Source organism: Pristis pectinata, chromosome 23 (assembly GCF_009764475.1).
Source record: "Pristis pectinata isolate sPriPec2 chromosome 23, sPriPec2.1.pri, whole genome shotgun sequence".
Classification (NCBI taxonomy): domain Eukaryota; kingdom Metazoa; phylum Chordata; class Chondrichthyes; order Rhinopristiformes; family Pristidae; genus Pristis; species Pristis pectinata.
Genome location: NC_067427.1, coordinates 17,571,917 through 17,591,616, shown reverse-complemented (window position 1 = coordinate 17,591,616; position 19,700 = coordinate 17,571,917). Strand labels below are relative to the sequence as shown.

General features: G+C 40.4%; 2 protein-coding genes across 2 annotated transcripts in view; one reads left to right on the top strand and one right to left on the bottom strand.

Moving 5' to 3' along the window:
• LOC127582294 (serine/threonine-protein kinase N2-like) overlaps positions 1 to 11,043 on the bottom strand; it is a 34,234-nt gene extending 23,191 nt beyond the window's left edge. Inside the window, exons 1-7 of the mRNA XM_052037472.1 lie at positions 10,937 to 11,043; positions 8,106 to 8,406; positions 4,824 to 4,978; positions 3,861 to 3,990; positions 2,093 to 2,232; positions 566 to 773; positions 59 to 241 (exon numbers count right to left, since the gene is read on the bottom strand). Coding sequence (XP_051893432.1) covers positions 59 to 241; positions 566 to 773; positions 2,093 to 2,232; positions 3,861 to 3,990; positions 4,824 to 4,978; positions 8,106 to 8,406; positions 10,937 to 11,038 — 1,219 coding nt within the window. The 5' untranslated portion in view covers positions 11,039 to 11,043. The remainder of the gene's footprint in view (positions 1 to 58; positions 242 to 565; positions 774 to 2,092; positions 2,233 to 3,860; positions 3,991 to 4,823; positions 4,979 to 8,105; positions 8,407 to 10,936) is intronic.
• Positions 11,044 to 14,528: 3,485 nt separating this feature from the next.
• On the top strand, positions 14,529 to 18,801 carry si:ch211-51h9.7 (uncharacterized protein LOC558400 homolog). The gene is made up of 3 exons (XM_052037172.1): positions 14,529 to 14,568; positions 14,750 to 15,151; positions 18,607 to 18,801. The coding sequence occupies exons 2-3, from the start codon at positions 14,779 to 14,781 to the stop codon at positions 18,759 to 18,761; spliced, it is 528 nt and encodes a 175-aa protein (XP_051893132.1). The 5' UTR covers positions 14,529 to 14,568; positions 14,750 to 14,778; the 3' UTR covers positions 18,762 to 18,801.
• The last annotated feature ends 899 nt before the right edge of the window (positions 18,802 to 19,700 follow it).

The following is a 19,700-nucleotide window of genomic DNA, read 5'->3' as shown; positions in this document are numbered from 1 at the left end:
AGTACAAATTCCACAACCAACCCCCTCCCCCAAAAAAAGGGCACAACTAAATACTCACTACTTCGCTCTTCTGATTTTAAATATCGACTTGCTGTATGACGTCCGTGGACATTCATCCCTACTCGCATTTTAACAGATGACAGAGTTGTCTCTGGACTAGATGAAGCATTTCCCAACCACAAACAATCCGGGACATTTTCAAGGAGATGCTGGCATCCTATTAGTTTCACTTCTAACATTCCTGTGGAATTAAGTTAGGGAATAAATGTAATACGTTGTGTCTTGGAACATGTGTTGATAACAACATCTCAAAACCTAACCATCAGGGAGTGACTAGACATAACTACAGGCAGTGTCATGATGGTATCTGTCATTGTTGATTCTCTGGAAAAGCACAGAAAGATTAGGAAATTTCCCACTAGGGGTAGATGAGAGGAAAATAAAACAATGATCTCAATTTCTCATGCTGCTCAGCAGTTTGCAACAAACAGAGGCTTATGATCCCATTAATGTAACAGCAAACTTTTTTTTGGTCATTTGGAAATGAGGAAATAAGAGCCTTTACCTGTTAGTGCTGCCGATTTAATAAAGGCCAAGGAGAGATATGAAGCACCAATATGGCTTAATGCTACCAATGGCAAATTCACCATTTTCAGCTCTTCTTTGACAACTTCTTGGATGGGATGATCATTGGGAAGCTCTCTTAGGCGGCATTCCAGTGACATGCGAAGCAGATTCATTTTCTGGGCTGACTCCCGCAACTGTGATTGTGCCTGGTGTCAAAACAAAATGTCTTTCAAAAACAATACTCAACGCACATTGTGAAAATTATTACTTTGGAAGCAAATTCATTTTGCTTATGAATTGGCTTTTCTGCTCAACATATTCCTTGTCCATTCTAAAAGGAGATTTACACAGAGGCACTACTCCACTTGCATTGATATCTGGACTTGGCACCAGGAAGCTTTCATTCTGCTCATTCAAGCAATAGAAGTGGTTGTTGCTTCTTTCTGCTCAAGTGCATATGACACCCCAAGGCATGTCATGGGAGAGAATCAGACCCTCATCTTCACGAGGATTTTTAAAAAGAACAAGTGGCGGCAAAACGTTGGAAGATGGAGTTGCTCACAAGACTACCTAGAAAGCCGGAAGTGTGATGCAAGCACATGTAGGGAGATCTTTGGAATTAAGCACCTCTGAAGTTCTCATGTTTTGAAACTGTTATTAAGTAGAAGTGACTAGGACTCCAGAGTAGCCAGGATCCAACATCACACCCTACAAAGGATGGATCATGAAGGCACAGAGGAATAAAGCTAAGAAAAGGAGATTTAAGTGAAGGCAATAATTTTGAAATTCGTCCATTAAGGAGATTTTGTGTAATTAATGACAGGAGTAACTGCAACTTGCAGCTGATGTGGCACAAATTGCAACTGAAGTTTGAACAGGTGAAAGTGTCTAAAATGGAGACTTCAGCAGGACAGAGACACTACCTTTTGCTTTTAAAAAAAGGGCACATCTAGCTGGTCAGGCAGATACAAAAGATCCCATAGTATTTTTCAAAAATCCTGACACACCCATTTGCCAAAAGATTTGCATAGGAACTCTAAAAATAATGGTTAACACTTCACATAAAGCAAACTATAAAAAATGTTCCAAACTCAGATGCCAGTAACATCAGTTTTTTTTAGATTGGTCACCCATTTGTAAGAAGTTTTTTTTAAACTTAAGACAAACTTTTATCAGTGTGATTCCACGCCAACTGAGCTTTGGACTGAATTTTTATACACATGCTCAGATAACACAATATTTGCAGTTTCATCTAAAGGTGAATTTTTAAAATATTTTTTCCTAACTTAGTTGATAATATTCATTGCTCCTTTAGATACTTCCTATCTTCTAGTCTCATAAGCATTCAAAACAATTGCAACTTAAGAATCTTCCCATCACGTTCTATTTATATTTCATTTTTTTGTTCAAATGAAAAACGTCTAAGTGAAGCCATGTTTTCCCCACAAAGAATATTGATTTCTTGTATACTTGCACATTTGTTCAGCACAAATGGTGCAATTGTTCAAGAACAGCATAATTATACCTCAGCCAGCATTCTCCTGTCCTGGTCCTTCCTTCCATCCAGCAACTTCACTGCATTTTTTGCACCATCTGCTATTGCAGACTCAACTCGGAGGTGATGTCTCAATTCTTCGATTCGCAGCTCCAGGGAACTGATTGCCCCTTGGTTGGAACCCAGAACAAGCAGAAAACAAAATCAAACAATCTCAGTGTTAACATGCAGCTCATTAAAACAAAACCCAACTGTTATATTTGTCTAAGATGGCAACCTACAGCAAAATTACTTTTTTTTTAAAATTTAAAATTTTTGGGGATCTGGATGTCCCTTGCAAGGACAGCATTTTATTGACCATCCCTTATTGTCAGTGGTGGCAAGGTGCCCCCTTGAACTGCTGCAGTCCTTCTTGTGAAAGTACTTCCACAATGCTGTTGGAGACAGATTTTTAGGATTTAGAGCCAATGATGATGGAGGAACAACCATACATTTCTGACTGTGTTTGACTTGGATGGAAATATACAGGCAATGGAACTCTGCTTTGTACTGATAGTATGATATAATCACCACATTTAAATAATTAGTTATCCAAAGTTACTTTTGATGAGTAGCATCCTTACACAAGGAGAAACCAGAAAAATTACAATTTGCACTGTAGCAACATATAAAGGCTATGAGGCATGATAGCAAACATTTGGCACAAAACAACCACCTCTTGCTCAGTGTCAGCAAAACTAAAGTGCTGATTGTTCACCTCAGGAAGAGGAAGGAGGGCAATTATGCACCAGTCTACATTGGGGGGGGGGGGGGGGGGGTGGAGAAACAGCAGTGGAGAGGGAGTCAGCAGCTTTAAATTCCTCAGCTTTAACATATCGGATGACTTGTTCCGAGCCCAGCACATAGATGCAATCATAAGAAAAGCACGCCAGCATCTTTACTTTCTTAGGAGATTAAGGAGGTTCAGTTTGTCACTAAACACTAACTTCTACAGATGTACTATTGAAAGTATCCTGACTGGTTGCATCATTAACTGGTATGGCAATTCAAATGCACAGAAATGCAAGAAGCTGCAGAGAGTAGTGGACTCTGCAATACGTCATGGGCACATCCCTCACCACTATCAGAAGTATCTGCAGGTGATGCTGCCTCAAGGCAGCAACATCTACCAAAGATCCCCACCATCTGGATCATGCCATCTTTTTGCAGCTACCATTGGGGAGGTGGTACAGAAACCTGAATCCCACACTACCAGGTTCAATAACAGCTATTTCCCTTCAACCATTTTGTTCTTGAGCCAACTGGTAAAACCTTAATCACCATAGTTTAGGAACACTACGATCACCATAGACCACTTTGCACTATAATGGAATTTTGCTTTTTTGTTCTAATTGTGTTTTCTTGTTAAAAATTGTGTATAATTTATGTTTAATTTACATTTTTCTTGTGAATGCCATTTATATGATGCTATCTGCCTGTGATGCAGCTGCAGTTCTTTTTCATTGCACCTGCGCATATGTGTACTTGTGCATATGATAATAGACTCAACTTTGACAATAAATTACTGATAACAGCAGGAAGTATTAGAACATGGCACAGCAGCACTGATTACTACTCTGAATTAAGAGTTTCAAAGTTCTCCGAGCCAGGTGCTCATCAACAGAATTAATTTTGTCCAACCACAAGGCACAAAGCCAAAATGGAACAGTTCCCATCCCCCAAAATATTTACAAATAAAGTTTCAAGTTGCGTAAAGCAGTTACATTTTCTAACATGCATTTCCAATTTCTCTGCCTACCTGGAGTTTCACTTGCATCCTCGGGTGTTCCAATAGTGCGAGTTACTTTGATGATCTGCATTCTGATTATATCAATCTTTATCTTGCTGTCCTGCAACATCTGCTGTGCTGCTGCTAACATTTTACGATCCTGGAAACAATCACAGAACAATTGCTTTTAAGTACGTTATGCTGAGAGGAAGCAATTAACATTAAAATACCAGACTTCGCATAGACATTTAAATGAACTTTGTTTCTTGCAGCCGCATTTAAGCGGAAACAATAAAGCAGCTTCCAGTGAAGCTGAGTAACAAGAAAAGTGGGGGACACACTGTTCTTGGATAACTACTGTGCAGAAGAGAGACTTTTCCCCCCTCAGGAAGAGGAACGAGAAAAAACAGTCACAGAATCTGCTCCTCTTAGCAGAGCAATCAAAAATTCATAGTACTGTGATTTTACTGCTAAAAATCACTGAAGTGTAGAACTACCACCGGGTGATTACTTAAAGTAGAAGATGAAAAACGATTACTGCTGGGTTAAGTTAACAAACCAATCTCCAAGCCAAAAACAAAGCACCTATCACTTAAATGTTCATGTTTAAAATTATTAATATTCATGAACCAAAAGTTTCATAATGTGTGGAACATCAGCTTCAAATTTAATTCTCTCCAATTTTTCAAGCAGGGAGACTTTGCTAGCCTTATTGCTTACTATCAAAACCTTGTTTTTATCCCATGTTAACAAAACTATCTTGCATATTAACATCGTTTAAAGACGCAATTTAAAATAAACATTCTCAGTCTTTTATTTTAGCTCTGAGTAAGTTACGCCCATTGCCAAGCAAAAGACTCCCGATCCACCTTCCTGCTAGAGAGTCCTCCAAGCTAATTTATTAATGCAAGGTAACATTACCCAATGTACCCTATTAAGAACAATTTTCTTCAAAAACCTCAACTAGGTGAAATTTAAGTGCAGAGGGCTTACCTTTGAGGATCCATTTGAGTACATTTGGATCATGTTTTCAGCTCCTTGTTTCACCTTCATTTCAATATTTAGCTGTCTCTTTAGAGCTGCTATTCGACTGCTCAGCGGAGTTAAACACTGCTCCCAGCAAAAGGAGTCTGGAGATAATTCACCATCTGGGGAAATTAAATGTTAGCTTTGGGTACTTTCTGTTTATCCCTCAGACACTCAAAATCGAAGAACTTGTCTGACTCATCTAAAAGAACTACCACTGCATCTAGCAAAAGATTTGTTTTAAAATTACAAAGTTTTATGCAATATTATGTCATTAAACTTGCCGACTTTCAAAAAGGCATTAAATTGTCAAATCTGTCCGTTTACTGTAGTAGTTCAAATCTTGATAAAGATCCCACTTCATTTTTTTCTTGAAGAACAGAGGACTCTTCTGAAATCCTGAACAATATTATAGAAAGATGCTATTTATTTCAGCTCACTAGAGTTCACAGTATCAACTGCACAAGTCTTTTCAGAAGCTTTTGAGATCAGATGCAATGCAAGATCTTCTCTTCCACCAGTTGAAAAACACTTTCAGCTGATGAAGCTTCAATGGGTCTTCTTATCACTTCTCACCAGGATTAATTGTGTCATATATCAGTTATTTTATATTTCTTCAAAGAGTGTGACATTCAGGTTTATTATACTGTCAGCCTTACACAGAGATAGACTATCAAGTCACAATAACTTAGCTTCAATGCACAACAGTGAAAAATAAAATAAAAAACTCAGCTATGCAGTATCATGGGTATTTTTATTATTAACTCTTCCATTAATTTTGTTCCAAAATTGCATTGTGGAATTGTACCAGGCTTACAACATAGGTCATAAAATCACTCTCCTGGCACGCAGCAAAATCTCATAGCAAGTGAACCGAGCAATGGATTGCTCTGTTCCACATATCCAACCACCTTTGCACCAACATCATCCCAATATTGAAAGTGCCTGTATGTTCTTTGTTAAATCAAGCAAGATCTTGCAGTTCAGCTATGCACCTACAGCTTTAAGGATTAATATCTGGTACATGGTGTGCACTTGACATAGTGATTGTGTTATGAGAGAAGGCTTAAGTTAAGAAAATTCTCAAATCTCTCCAATTTTTATTTTAAGATGTCCTCCCACATGATGGCCTAATAGAACATAAATATTGTAAATTCCAGAGGATGAGCTATATCTGTGCACAAATTTTTTTTTGGTGAGGATTTCAATTTTAGAAAAATATTTCTTAAAAGATCCCGTGTATCTTTCACTACTCACATGAAAGAGACCCACTCTTTGTAAATAGTACACAATACAGAGAAATCTATCATTCAGACCACAAAGGTTGCAGAGCAAAGCTTGCCCTTGCATCTGTCTGTGGATGGCAGCAGTCAGGTATAATACAACAAGCCTTCAGTAGCAAGGAAGCAAGAGTGGAATAGATACACCCTGGAATGAGGGGCTGGGGGTAAAAAGGACAAAAAAAACACAACTAATGAGGTGAAATGAAGAAGTGCAAGTGGAGGCTTGAGTGGACCATAAGTAACAACACAAATCAGTAAGACAACTTCACTTCATAGCAAGAAAACTAAAATCTCAGCTGAGCAGTAGCCCAGAGGTCCAAGAATGTTTTTTTTAAAAAGGTCCATAATTATTTTTGGATCAAATAGTATGTTTTTATGCTGTACACTTGTAGGTAACCAAGTGCTGCAACCCCACTAATTACCCAGCCAAGATCACACAACTTACCATAGCCATGTATTATACTACAGAGTGTGGCACACTTAGTCACCAAGCTAGCAAAACTCAAGATCAACAACTGAGCCTATATTTTAAAAAAAAGTATCTGGCTGAATGTAGATTTAGATACCCCTTTATTAGTCACATGTACATCACAACACGTGTTTTGATGTGCATGTGACTAATAAAGGTAGCTAAATGCATCTTTTGCGTAGAGTTCTGGGGGCAGCCCACAAGTGTCGCCATGCTTCTGGCGTCCACATAACATGCCCACAACTTCCTAACCCATACATCTTTGGAACATGGGAGGAAACCCACGCAGACATAGGGACAACATACAAACAGGCAGCTGCCAGAATTGAACCCAGGTCGTTGGCGCTGTAATAGCGTTACACTAACCGCTACACCACTGTGCCTGGTTGATGGGCAGATGAAGCCAGGTGGGGGAGGGAGGGGTGGAAATAACGACCGAGGCTGGGAGGTGAGAAGTAGAGGGAACAGCAGGCTGCAGATGGTGGGATCTGGTAGGAGAGGAAGGTGGAGCATGGAACCAAATGAGGGAGGTGGGGAGGGCAGATGGGAATAGAGTGGGAAGGGGAGGGAATAGGGGACCCATTGGGTCACTGTGTGGTCATGGCCAGATACATTTCCAGCAGTGAATATACAAAAGTTTATTGAGGAATGACCTGCGGATGACGAAGCATTCTGGAGACAAGAGAGACTGCAGATGCTGGAAATCCAGAGTAACAAACACAAAATGCTGGAGGAACTCAGCAGGTCAGGAGGGAAATGAACAGTTGACGTTTCAGGCTGAGACCCTTCATTAGGACTGGAAAGGAAGGTGGCAGAAGCCAGAATAAAAGAGGAGGGGGAGGAGCTGGCAGGTGATGGGCAAGTCCAGGTGAAAGGGGGGGGGGGGGGGTGTGGGGAAGGAAGGTGGGTGGGGGAGAGGGGAGAGTAAAAGGAAATGGTGAGAGAAGCTGGGAGGTGATAGGTGGAAGAGGCAAAGGGCTGAAGGAGGAAGAATCTGGTAGGAGAGGACAGTAGACCATGGAATAAAGGGAAGGTGGTGGTCAGGGGAGAGGAGTGAAGGGGCCACAGGAACGAGGGAAAATAAAGGGGTGGGACGGAAAAAAAGAAAACCAGAGGGGAGGGGTTACCGGAAGTTAGAAAAATCGTTGTTGATGCTGTCAGGTTGGAGACTCCCAAGCCAGAATAGGAGGCGTTGCTCCAACCTGCGTCTGGCTTCAATGTGGCAGTAGAGGAGGCTGTGGACAGACATGTCAGTGTGGGAATGGGAAGTGGAATTAAAATGGCCTGGCCACCAGGAGATCCTGGCTGCTGCAGCGTGGTGGCATTTGGGAAGAGTGCTGGGAATGTTAGACCTTAGGCATTGCCTGAATGGGAGCCCTGAACTGGTTATGAGGAATATATTACAAATCTAAATTGAAATTTAACTACCATTTTGAGCAACAATATTCTTACTGTTTTAGGTATACAGAAAGGGTCGTCTTCAAGACTTGCACTCACCTCTCAAATTATCCCTATCTGTGACAACAATCCGTGCATTCAGCTCCTGAAGCTCCCAATGCAGGCGTTCCAGTTTTTGATCAGAGATTTTTAGAATGTTTTCTACATGTGCCAGATTTTTTTTATCTGTCGTCACCTTGCGCAAGTTTTCTGTACCTTCTTTGATTTTAAGTTCCTTTTGTATTTCACGCCGAATCAGACCTTTTATTCCTTCAAGTTTTTGCTGCATGTTGGGATCCAACAAGTCAGCTCCTTGTGTTAGGTCTAATCCCCAGCGCACCAACAGCTGAGAAGCAGTATTCTGAAAGATGAAATTAATGGTTATAGATTTTCATTATTATAGCAAAATTAAACTACTGGTCAATAATGAAGTTAACACTTAAGAATTCTAGCTGAAAATATATCATCAGTTTTGTAATACAACATCTAAATTATGATCAAGTTTTTACATGATACAACAACATCAGACTCAGGAGCAAATGTGTACTTACTAATCAAGTCGATATCAATTTATTAATTATAGAGCGTGTCTTTATGTGATAGAGAGCAAAAAAAATAAATTTTGTTTGTTAGAACAGTGGAGTTGCATAGAATAACAGAGACACTTTAGAGTTCAGAGATTTGAACTCAGTTCTCTGAAGCAGGAAAGATAGATAAAGTGATGAAGACGACATACAGGATATGTGCCTTTATTGAGGCTGTGAATACAAGATCAGGGAAGTCAAACTGAAATTCTAAAAAACCAATTGAAAAAGATCCAGTTAACACATTACTGGTGGAAGCTGATAGCATAAGAGGATGCAAAGGTTATTATAAAACCATAAGATATAGGAGCAGAATTAGGCCATTCGGGTCATCAAGTCTGCTCCACTATTCAATCATGGCTGATTTTTTTTTTCAACCCCATTGTCCCACCTTCTCCCTGTAACCCTCAACCCCTTTACCAATCAAGAACCTATCAATCTCTGCCTTAAATACACCCAATGACTTGGCCTCCACAGCCCTCTGCGACAACGAATTCCACAGATTCGCCACCCTCTGGCTGAAGAAATTCCTCATCTGTCTTAAAAGGGATGTTTCTTTATTCTTGAGGCTGTGCCTCTGACATTGCCAGGGATGGAAGATTTTAGCTAAGAGGAGAGACTGGCTGGCATGGGGTTGTTTTCTTTGGAACAGAGGAGGCTTACTAGTGATTAAATCAGGGTATGTAAAATTAGAACCTGGGTGAACAGAAAAAGAATTACTTCACTTAAATATCTCAATAATCAAGGGCCATGGGGTTTAAAAGTAGTTGGCAAAAGTAACAGGATTTTTTTAAAATCATCCAAAAAGGTTGGGGGATGAAGGATTCTTGAATTTTCTACCTGAAAAGGGTGATGGAGGGATTAAACCTCATTCAAAACAAACGGGCACTTGGATGAGGACTTCACCAAAAATAACCTACAGGATTACAGATTAATCTGATGGGTCAAACACCCTCATCCCGTCTCAAAATAATTACAGTATCACACAACATCTGAAGTACTTGCTCCAAACTGGTAAAGCACCATGGAAACAAACACACTAATATAACATAGAAAGAGACTATGCTGAAAATATTCAGGACTGGCAACATTTGTGGAGAGAGAAAGATTAGAATTTCAGGCTGAGCACTTTTCATAATCAGGATTCATACAAGATCTTTCAGGACTTTGGGATTTCCCCAAGGCGTTTTACAGCTGTACTATTTCTGAAGTGTAGTAACTAAGAATATAGCAGCAGTGAGATAGCATTCACATTTTAAGTGGGCTTGGTTCGGAAAAATATTGGCGAGAGGACATGTGAAGAATTAATGCTCTTCAAAACTATATCCGCAGGACCCAGAGGACAGATGGCACCTCACCTGACAGTGTTTACTTTATCTGAAAATACACTTTATTCATAAAATATCAAATGCAACCTGAACATTCGTCAATATTTTCCATAACATTAAATTAGCTCCTCAGTTATCATTTATATTCAACCCTAATGCAAAACTCCATGAAGTTTTAAGACAGATTTGAATTAATTCGCATCCATGTCAAAAGGGCCTTAAAGTAGCCTCTCCACACAGAGCAGCTGCACCCAGTTTCATCGCAACTTTCTGCTCGTGATTCTGGACCTTACAGCGTACGAGTTTGCAGTACTCGGTCGTAGACAACACCTCAATCTGGAATACTAGAGTTTCAGACTGACCAGAAGGGGTGTATCACTGCGTTGATGGCTTCGCAGCAGAAATTGATATCGGTAGAGTATGTGCGCCTTGGAAGGTCCCGCACAGCAGGGTCCTTAAAGACAAGTGTCTCTGGCCGTGCAGCACTCCTTCGGCTCAGTATTGGAAGTATCCATCTGAATCTTATGCTCAAGTCTCCACCCGTAGGACTCAAACGCTGAATTCAACAACTTTACTAACTCATAGTGTCTAGTTTTAATGAAAGCCATCATTTGTAATGCAAGCTCAGTTTTATTCCCTTTCCACGGGAACTACCTGACCTCCTGAGTATTTCCAGCATTTTCTGTTTTTAAAGTCGGGTTTGAACTCATGTGAAAATAGTTCATTACCAAACTGATCTAAAAAGATACCCGGTGATGACCAGTTAAAAGAAGGTGGTGGTGGGCACTCCTTTTGGAAAGGCAAATTGGAAGAAGAACACTGTCTTCATGGGAGCTCCACCATCAACAATGAATATCTCAGCAACACATCCTCTAGGATAAGTGAGGACTTCATAACCCATTCACTCACGCTACATGGAACTCTACAGCACTATGATTATCACAAGTTAAAGATGAGGCCAAGGAGGACCTATTCTGACCTGCGGGGGTACCCCCAGTCTACAGCTTAGTTCCCAGTCGCTGAGACTGGGAGTTACCGCCAAACCAAAGAAGTAGCTGCAAGGGTCGATTTTCAATACCATGGCCGTTCCTGACCTGTTGGCTGTCCCCCGCCATCGTGTCTCGTGTACTGGCAGTTATCCAGCTGCTTCTTACATACTTTTTTTTTCCTCCTTCAGCCGTTCACTATTTACATACTAGCTTTTTGTTTTTTAAAAAAGAAACGTTTTTAAACCCCATGCATGTTAACTGCCATCGAGTCCCGCCCTGATTTAAACTGGGAGTTGCTCGCTTTGTCCGCTCATTGGATAATCCAGTCCCGTGATGGTGTCAGTCATCTCAATGCCAACCAATTAGATAAGAAAGGCGGGGTAAAGCACATGGACGATCTAATCGAGCTAGCTAGGTTGACGTAATTCATCAGACTGTGGAATTGACACCATTGGGATGGCTAAAAGGTATTTTCTTTTAAAACTTTAAGGATATACTGAGGAGGCAAAGTGACGTTCAACAAACAAAATTGTAACAAAAAAAACCCCCGAAAAGGCTGGAAGGACTTAGCAGGTCAGGCAACACCCGTGAGGAAAAAAAACAGTCAACGTTTTGGGTCAAAGACTTTCCCTCAGAATCAAAAAATGAGGAAAAAACAAAGCGTGTTTTAAATTGCGGCTTGGGGGATGGTTGAAGAGAACGGAGGGAATATTTGTCACAGGATGCGGACCAAAGTTGTCGGGGCACGATTTAATAAAGCAGCAGTTAGAAAGAGAGGAGAAAAATGAAACTTATTGAAACAGCACATTCTTGGCGCAGAGAGGAAAGAAGAAAAAGTTATTGTAATTGTTAAATTGAATATTAAGTCCCTAGGGCTGTAAAAGATCAAATACAGAGAAGTCAAGGTGGAAGTAGGATGGTAAAGTGTCACCCTGGGGACCGAATGGAGGCGTTCTACAAAAAAAAGGCCACCCAATCTGTGTTTGGTTTCTCCAATGAAAAGGAGACCACATTGTCAGTATCAAATGCGACACAGTAAGAAATGCAAGTGAGTTCCTGCTTTACATTGAAGGACTGAATGATTTCCTGGGTTGTGGGAAGGGAAGAGGTCTAAACAGTTGTTATGTATCCCAAGATCACATGGGGACAGTATCTTAAGAAGGGTAGTGGTTAATGGAGATGGGAGAGTTGACTAGGGAGTCATGGAGAAAATGGTAGGGGAAGCCACAACTAAGGAAAAAGGAAATAATCCCAAACAGGTAATTTTCCAATATCAAGTTTGGGACCTGAAATGTCAGAATCCTAATGGACAGCCCCAGCATTGAGAGACCTGAATCATAGCTTGGGAACTCAGAATTTTAACATTAATCACCACCCTGAGTGAGACAATAAAGTTAGGTGATGGCCAGTTCAAAGAATAAGGTGTTGGGTACACCTTGTGGAAAGGCAAATTGGAAGAGGAACACTGTCTTCAGGGGGGTGAGCTCCACCATCAACAATGAGCTACTCTGGCAACTCAGCAACGTACTCTGTGAGCACTTCATGACGCTTTCACTCACTCTACTTGGAACAAAACACTATGATTATCAGCACAAATGCCCCAACTCTCAAAGTTAAAGATGAGGCCAAGGAGGATTTCCATATTTCCAAGGTGTAATTGTCGAGGACAGAAGAGGGAATGATAACTCCAACAAGGTCCTGATTGTCAAAATTGTCAAAGTCAAAATTGAGTTTATTGTTAATATACATAAGTACATGTACGCACAATTACAATGAAAAACTTACTTGCAGCAGCATCACAGGCAAATAGCATCAGAGACACAACACACAAGAAAAACAAATGTAAATTATACAAAATTGTACAAGAAAGAACACAATTAGAACAAAAAAACAAAGTAGTGCAAAGTGGTCATAGTGTTGGTTTACTGAGCTAGTGATCAGGGTTGTGCAAATTGGTTCAAGAAGTGAATGGTTGAAGGATTGTAGCTGTTCTTGAACCTGGTGATGTGGGACTTCTGGCTTCTGTACCTCATGCCTGATGGTAGCTGTGAGAAGATGGCATGGCCCAGATGGTGGGGATCTTTGATGATAGATGTTGTCTTCTTGAGGCAGCGCCTCACGTAGGTACTTCCAATGGTGGGGAGGTATGTGCCAGTGATGTATTGGGCTGAGTTCACTGCTCTCTGCAACTTCTTATGTTCCTGCACATTCAAATTGCCATACCAGACCATGATGCAGCCAGTCAGGATACTTTCAACAGTACATCTGTAGAAGTTTGTTCGAATGTTTGGTAACAGCTGAACCTCCTTAACCTTCTGAGAAAATAAAGGCGCTGGCACGCCTTCCTTATGATTGCATCTATGTGCTGGGCCCAGGACTGGTCATCGATATGTTAATACTCAGGAATTTAAATGCTAGGAGTATGGTTTTGTAATAATCAGCACGCTGTTTCATTAGGGGGATAAGCACAAGAGCTCATGGTGTCACCCCCCACCCCAGTTCAAGTACTGACAACTGTTAGATTATAACATTATCGAAGCAAGAGACACAACTATGTTTACATCATCTGTGCCAGGACTGGTACTGATGACTGTTGAACAAATCTACTCTGTTATTTCCAAAACCTCAACATCAACATAAACGTTGCTGCAAAAAAAATCAATGTCAATGCAATCAACATAGCCTTTAGATAGTGTCTCACACACAACCTGTCAAATCCCAGTCAACAGGAGTCACAGAGTGACTGCAGCCTGTCAGCTGCTTGACATTCACTGTAATTGTGAACTTTCTTGGCTTACAAAACTCTCACAAAAGTTACAAAATTTTTAGAGGACTTGTCAGGTTAGATGCAGGAAGGATATTTCTCCTGAATGAAGAGTGCGGGACCAGGGTGCAAAATATGAGTTTAAGGAGTAGGCCATTTAGGATTGAGACATTTCTTCCTTCAGTGGCCAGTGGATTCTATACCCTGGATGCTCAGTCATTGTGTTCGTTCAAAACAGAGATCGATAAATCTTGGAACAGCAAGGGATATGGGGATGGTGCTGTAAAATAGCGCTGAGAAAGAACAACAGTCAGATCTTGATGAATGATGAGGAAGGCTCAAGATAGGGGGATGGGGATGAAGTTCTTCTGCTCCAATTTCTTCTGTTCTCATGTCCCTTCTGCCTCCTCAGGTGGATGTATTAGATTCAGGAGCAATATTTTGAAGAAGAGCAAGGCGTTCATCTCCTACGTCCTGAACAATATTTATCTCTCAGCCAAAATCTTGATAAAATATTTTGGATATTATTATACTGTTTATGCCACCCTGATGTGTGCAAAATGGCTGCCCCTTTTTCTAAGTTATGAAAGTAGTTAATTGGCAGCAAAGTGCAAAATGCAAATGCCCAGTGGCTATAAAAAGCTCTATATGAATGCAAGTTTCTCTTGCATTTTTGAAAGAGAATAGCTTATACGACTTTGCTAAGTGTGATGTGATACTGATTGGATCCTTGGATGCCATGTGATTCTATCCCAGCAGCAGAAAGTGGAGTGGAAACCTCCAGCCAGTAGGGGGTGGAGGAGGTAAATGTTTGAGGCTCTAAAAATGCGACGTGTTTCCTCTTCAGGACACCTAAATGTAAGTTGCAAGAAGGCTACAGTTAAAGGGAGGAGAATGAAAATATTTGTTGCCAAGTATTTACATTAAAATGGGTCCCAGGCAGATTTGAAATAATTCGCTGGCTAAGGCGATTCAGAATATTTATTTTAAAATAATTTTATTTTGACGGCATTTAACTAGATTTATTTTTTTATATCAGGTGGGTCGGGGTGGGAAGTGGCCTGGAGAATGTGGCGGATGCTGGTGCTACTGCTGCTGGCGTCGGTCACTGCTGCGAGTGGTCATAACATCGGTCAGGGAAAGGAAGAAGACTCGGGAGATGAGCTCTTGCTCTGTAGGTCATGTGGTTACGAGGTGGCTGCCAGTCGGGACCTTAAATTCGTGGCCAGTCCCTTGGCTTTAGCTCTGAGGAACGATACGTTGATCGGAGAGCATAGGGTTCCGGTGCAACTCTTCCAGAACCCGCAGGGCCTTCGTTTCCAGGTGCTCACTTTCAAGAAAGCCGTTGTCCACAAGCACTGGCCTGCGGATGACCAATTCTCCTGGTTCCCTGGATACTCTTGGACAGTGGCAACGTGTCCTAGATGTCACAGCCACTTAGGCAAGAAACTTTTTTCTCTCTCTTAATTTCGTTTTCAGAATTTAGAACTGTACAGTGCTTTAAAGTGTTGCAGTCATGCAATTATTTAAAAGAACATGTATTTTACTTTATGTAATTAATCGGTTGTCATTATCAGTAGGATAAAACACGATTACTTTTGCACACATGCGTGTACATGTTGTTGGCAAGGCGGATGTTGGCTACTTGTTCCTAAATCCCCATGAGGAATTGGTGATGGACTTCATGAATCAGTATTTTGTATCGTGAGCTTCTCTTGGTAAAGAGTTCAAAGATGTGCCAAAGAAGCTCTGAAAAATAGCCGCAGTGCATTTTGTACGTGAGACGCACTGCAACCACACTGCTGGTGGTATATTGTGTACTATTTAAGTGACTGTTTTGTCCTGAATGCTGTCAAGCTGCTTGTGATTTAGAATTGCAAGTTTTCCATCAGACTCCTGATTTGTGTTTTGGGGTATTGGAAGAATGGTAAGGAGTTGCTCATGGCAGAACACCCAACCTCTGCGTTGATTTTGTAGCTACAGTATTTTTTTACAGTCCTGTTAAGTTTGTGGAGAATTGTATTATTATTTTAAAATGGGATATTTGGGGATAGAAAGGAAAAGGGAATGAGAAATGATCTCTGATGTAAATATTTTTGAGAGGGAAAATTTGGTAGGTGTTGAGAGATACTGAAGAATCTTGAACTATGGGGCAGAATCTCAAGATAATGGGCTGATTATTTAAGAGATGAAGAGAAACTTCTTTACTTAGGACAATATTTAAAGCTGATACATTTTGAGCTATAAGGGACAATAAGTGGACTGAAGATGATGGAGGGGGCTGTTTGGTCTACTAAGTTGTTTTGGACTTCTAACATCAAGGATAAAGGAAATATGGAACTTTTGTTGTTCTCCCTTTTGGCAAATTATCTTCCACCCTCTGTAAACTTGTTCTAATTCAAAACACTCTGCTCTGTATCCTAGAGAGAGAGAGCATGTGTCAGAATAAATGGGTTTTTAATCAGTCTGGAAGGATATAATTGGTGAAGTATCCCAAGGATCAGTTCTTGACCCACAGTTTATTTACTTTTTAAATTAATGATTTGGGGAAGGGAACAGACTGTAAGGTATCCAAGTTTGCTGATGACACTAAATTAACTGGGAGAATGAGGATATTTCTGTAGATTGAGTGGGTAAAAACTTGGCAAATGGAGTTTAATATGGGAAAGTGTGTGAGCTTTAAGTGGAATCAAAAGGCAGACTATTATGTGAATAGAGTATTTGTAAATGAGTAAAAATATAGAGGGATCTAGGTGTTCTTGTACATGAATCTCAAAACCTTGACAGACAGCTGCAGCAAGTTACAGATGTACAGAGTGTTGGTGAGGCCACACCTGGAGTCCGAAAAAGATTCACCAGGCTAATTCCTGGGATGAATGGGTTGTCTTTTTGCAAGTTGCTAAAGAATTAAATCCATGTTCTTTGGAGTTTTGAAATAGGAGGGGTGATCTTATTGAAACATGCAAGATTCTGAGGTGGGCATGACAGGATAGTTGTTGAGAAATTTTCAGTAGTGGGAGACTCTCAAACAAGGGGCCATGGTTGTACGATAAGGGGGTGGTCATTTAAAACTGAGGTGCACAGGAATTTCTTGTGGAGGGTGGTGAATCTCTGGAATTCTCAACCCTGAAGAGTATTGAAAATGAAATCATTGGAGGTAATTAAAGAGGAGGTAGATGCACTTTGAAAGATTGGGGAATTCAGGACAATGGGGAACTGGCACAGAAGAGGAGCTGAGACCTGGGGTAAATCACTTTTGATCATATTAAATGGCAGTTAGGCTTGATATAATTGGTGATATATCCTGCTCCTATCATCATTAATATTTGCTCCTATTTTTTGTTTTCTAATGTAATTTGCATCATATTGTCTTTATCATAGGCAGCCCTTTGGGGCTTCCCTCTGATTTTCTGGGTTAAGAGGTAGCTGATGATGCCAATGTGGGAACCACAGACTCTTCCACAGATGGAACAAGAGGTGCCTGCGGGGACAGGTGGGTGGGTATTTGTGAGGTTGTGCGCTCCTTATGAGAGAAACAGAAGGACAGCTAGTAGAGCTGGTGCTTCACAGCTCCAGTGACCTAGGTTCAGTCTTGACCTCCAGTGCCGTGTGTGTGGAATTTGCATGTTCTCCCTGTAACCTCATGGGTTTCCTCCTGCATGCCAATGACATGAGCTGGTAGGTTAACTGGCCACAGGTGGGTGGTAGAATTGATGGGAACCTAGGGAGAATAGGTCATGGGGAATGAGATTGCACTGTGAGCTGACCTAGATGTGATGGTCCAAATGGTCTCCTATGTGGTTTAAAAAAAATGGAAATTCTGCTGCTTCTCTAGGGCTCCTTTCTGCTCCTGATTCATAGTTTTAAGGTTCTCAAAACTATTCCAACTGTTCCTTATCCACTTTGGGCCAAAGATTCCCAGGAGTGAATAAAGATGTTGCAATTGTTTTTATTAACGGCCCTTTGAGTATAACCTTGAATCTCTTCCTGTGTTTGCTTGATAAACTTTTCCAGAGATGGAACTCAGAACAGAGTCTGTTCAAGAGTAGTGTTGGGCATGCAAGTGACAGATCTGCCAGCTTGTGTAACTGGGGCCTCAAGGCTGGGCATGTTGCCTGGCAGAGAAAATTTTTTTTTGTTGGTTTGCTTATTCTGGAGGACTTCGTGGAGAAAATATTGGTAGTATTTTTCCATTGTCTTGTGCCTGCTAAAAGTAATCTCTGTCTTAGAAGTATATGTGACAGGGATCACAGTTGCCTGATTGACTTTTGTACCAAGTCAGAGGTCTTGATCTTCAAATAACAACTTCTGAAATTGTCCAAAGACTATGCTGTATTAAAGGTGATGGTGAATTTCATCATTAATATCTGCCTTTGTTGAGAGCTGGCTCCTGGGATATGGGAAGTGGTCCATGTTTTCTTGGGTCTTGCAACAAGTAACTTTCTTTTAAAGCCAATGTTCTGTGTTTGGCTCCCAATTCAAATGTTTCAATTTGTAAATTCTCCTTTATTCAAATTTGTCAATGGTCTTATCCTATCTCCAACATCTAACCTTTCAAGAACTCTATATTTGCTCCAACCATGGCCTCCGATATATTCTTTTTGCCTGTAAGTGGTAGTAATCCTTGTACCTGTCTAGGCTTTAAGTTCTGGAAATTCTTCCTCTCATTCTTTGATCTAAGTTGTATTTCTTTAACCAAGCATTTGGTCACCTTTCCTAATGTCTGGTCCTTCTCTTAGTTTAAACATTTGTTTCTGATTATGAATATGCAAAACCCCATCACTATTGCATTCAAGGGACTGTTGTTGCAACTATAACTTGGAGAAGAGCCAATACTACTTGCTTACTTCAAGTGTATCTTTTAATCATATTTGTGGATTCTTTTTGTTTCATCAGGATGGTCATTTCAGCCCAATATCTGGCCTCAACATTTTAAAGACAAAGAATTTGAAGAATCTGAAGAGACATTTATTGCCCTGATTGTAGACAGACTTCTACAAGAGAACTTTGCTGCTACACTTCTCATGGTGCCCAAATCCTATCAAAGTTAAAATTACTATTTTATTTTTATAATTAAAAGATGTAAAATTATTGATGGGTGACTAAATGACTCTTTCACAGGGTGCATACTCATTGTTCAAACCTTCCTGCTTGTTGACACAACTTTTAACATTATAACCAATGTTTCTGTATCAAATGCAGGCCCTGGCCTAGAGGTGGCAGCCTGCAGTGTACTGTTTATCAAACCTCAAGATTTTGTATATTTAAAAAGGGCACTTTTTTCTATTAAATCTGACCAAGGCTGTAGAGTTTTATCCTTGTGCCACTACCAATGGTGGCAATTCAAGATCTTTCAAAGTTTAAGATGCCAGAGAAAAAAAATGTAGACCATCATAAAAATTTAAGCAAAGACTATCTGCCCCTGTTCATACTAGCCAAAAATGAGCACTTAGTTATTCCCAGTTCTTAGCCTGTAGTTTTGCTCTTCTGACATGATTGTTTCCAGTTCCCATCATTGGCAGTGCTCCAGATCCCTGTTCTGGATAGTTTTTCTCTCTCAACTACCCCCTTTCCATCAAGTTACCTAAATCTGTCACCTAATTATTAATGTGCCAAAAGTAGTATGTTCTTCCTATTCACTTTGCTTAGGCATCAATTTTGAACATAATAAATTTAATGTTCCAAATAAAGCAACTCTTTGCCCTCTGATTACTGCAAATTAAAATCCTTGAAGGTACACCTGGAATACTGTCTGTTCTCCCTAACCAAGGATATACCAAGATTGATCCCTGGGCTTGGGGTGGTATGTATGAGTAGATTGGGCAGTATTTAAATACATAACCTTGATCTTTTACAGCATATCTTCCTTCGCAGCTATACTTTTTCTTACACTGCTAATGTCTGCTTATTGGGTTGTTTGTGGAAGAAAATACTTTTACCCATCTTTAAGCCATGTTAATAATATCACATTCATTTTCCCTTTCCCTCCT

Coding starts and splice junctions, on each gene's coding strand:
- si:ch211-51h9.7 (XM_052037172.1), top strand. CDS start 14,779: ATGTGGCGGATGCTGGTGCTACTGCTGCTGGCGTCGGTCACTGCTGCG. Junction 15,152..18,606: donor TAGATGTCACAGCCACTTAG/GCAAGAAACTTT, acceptor TTGTTTCATCAG/GATGGTCATTTCAGCCCAAT.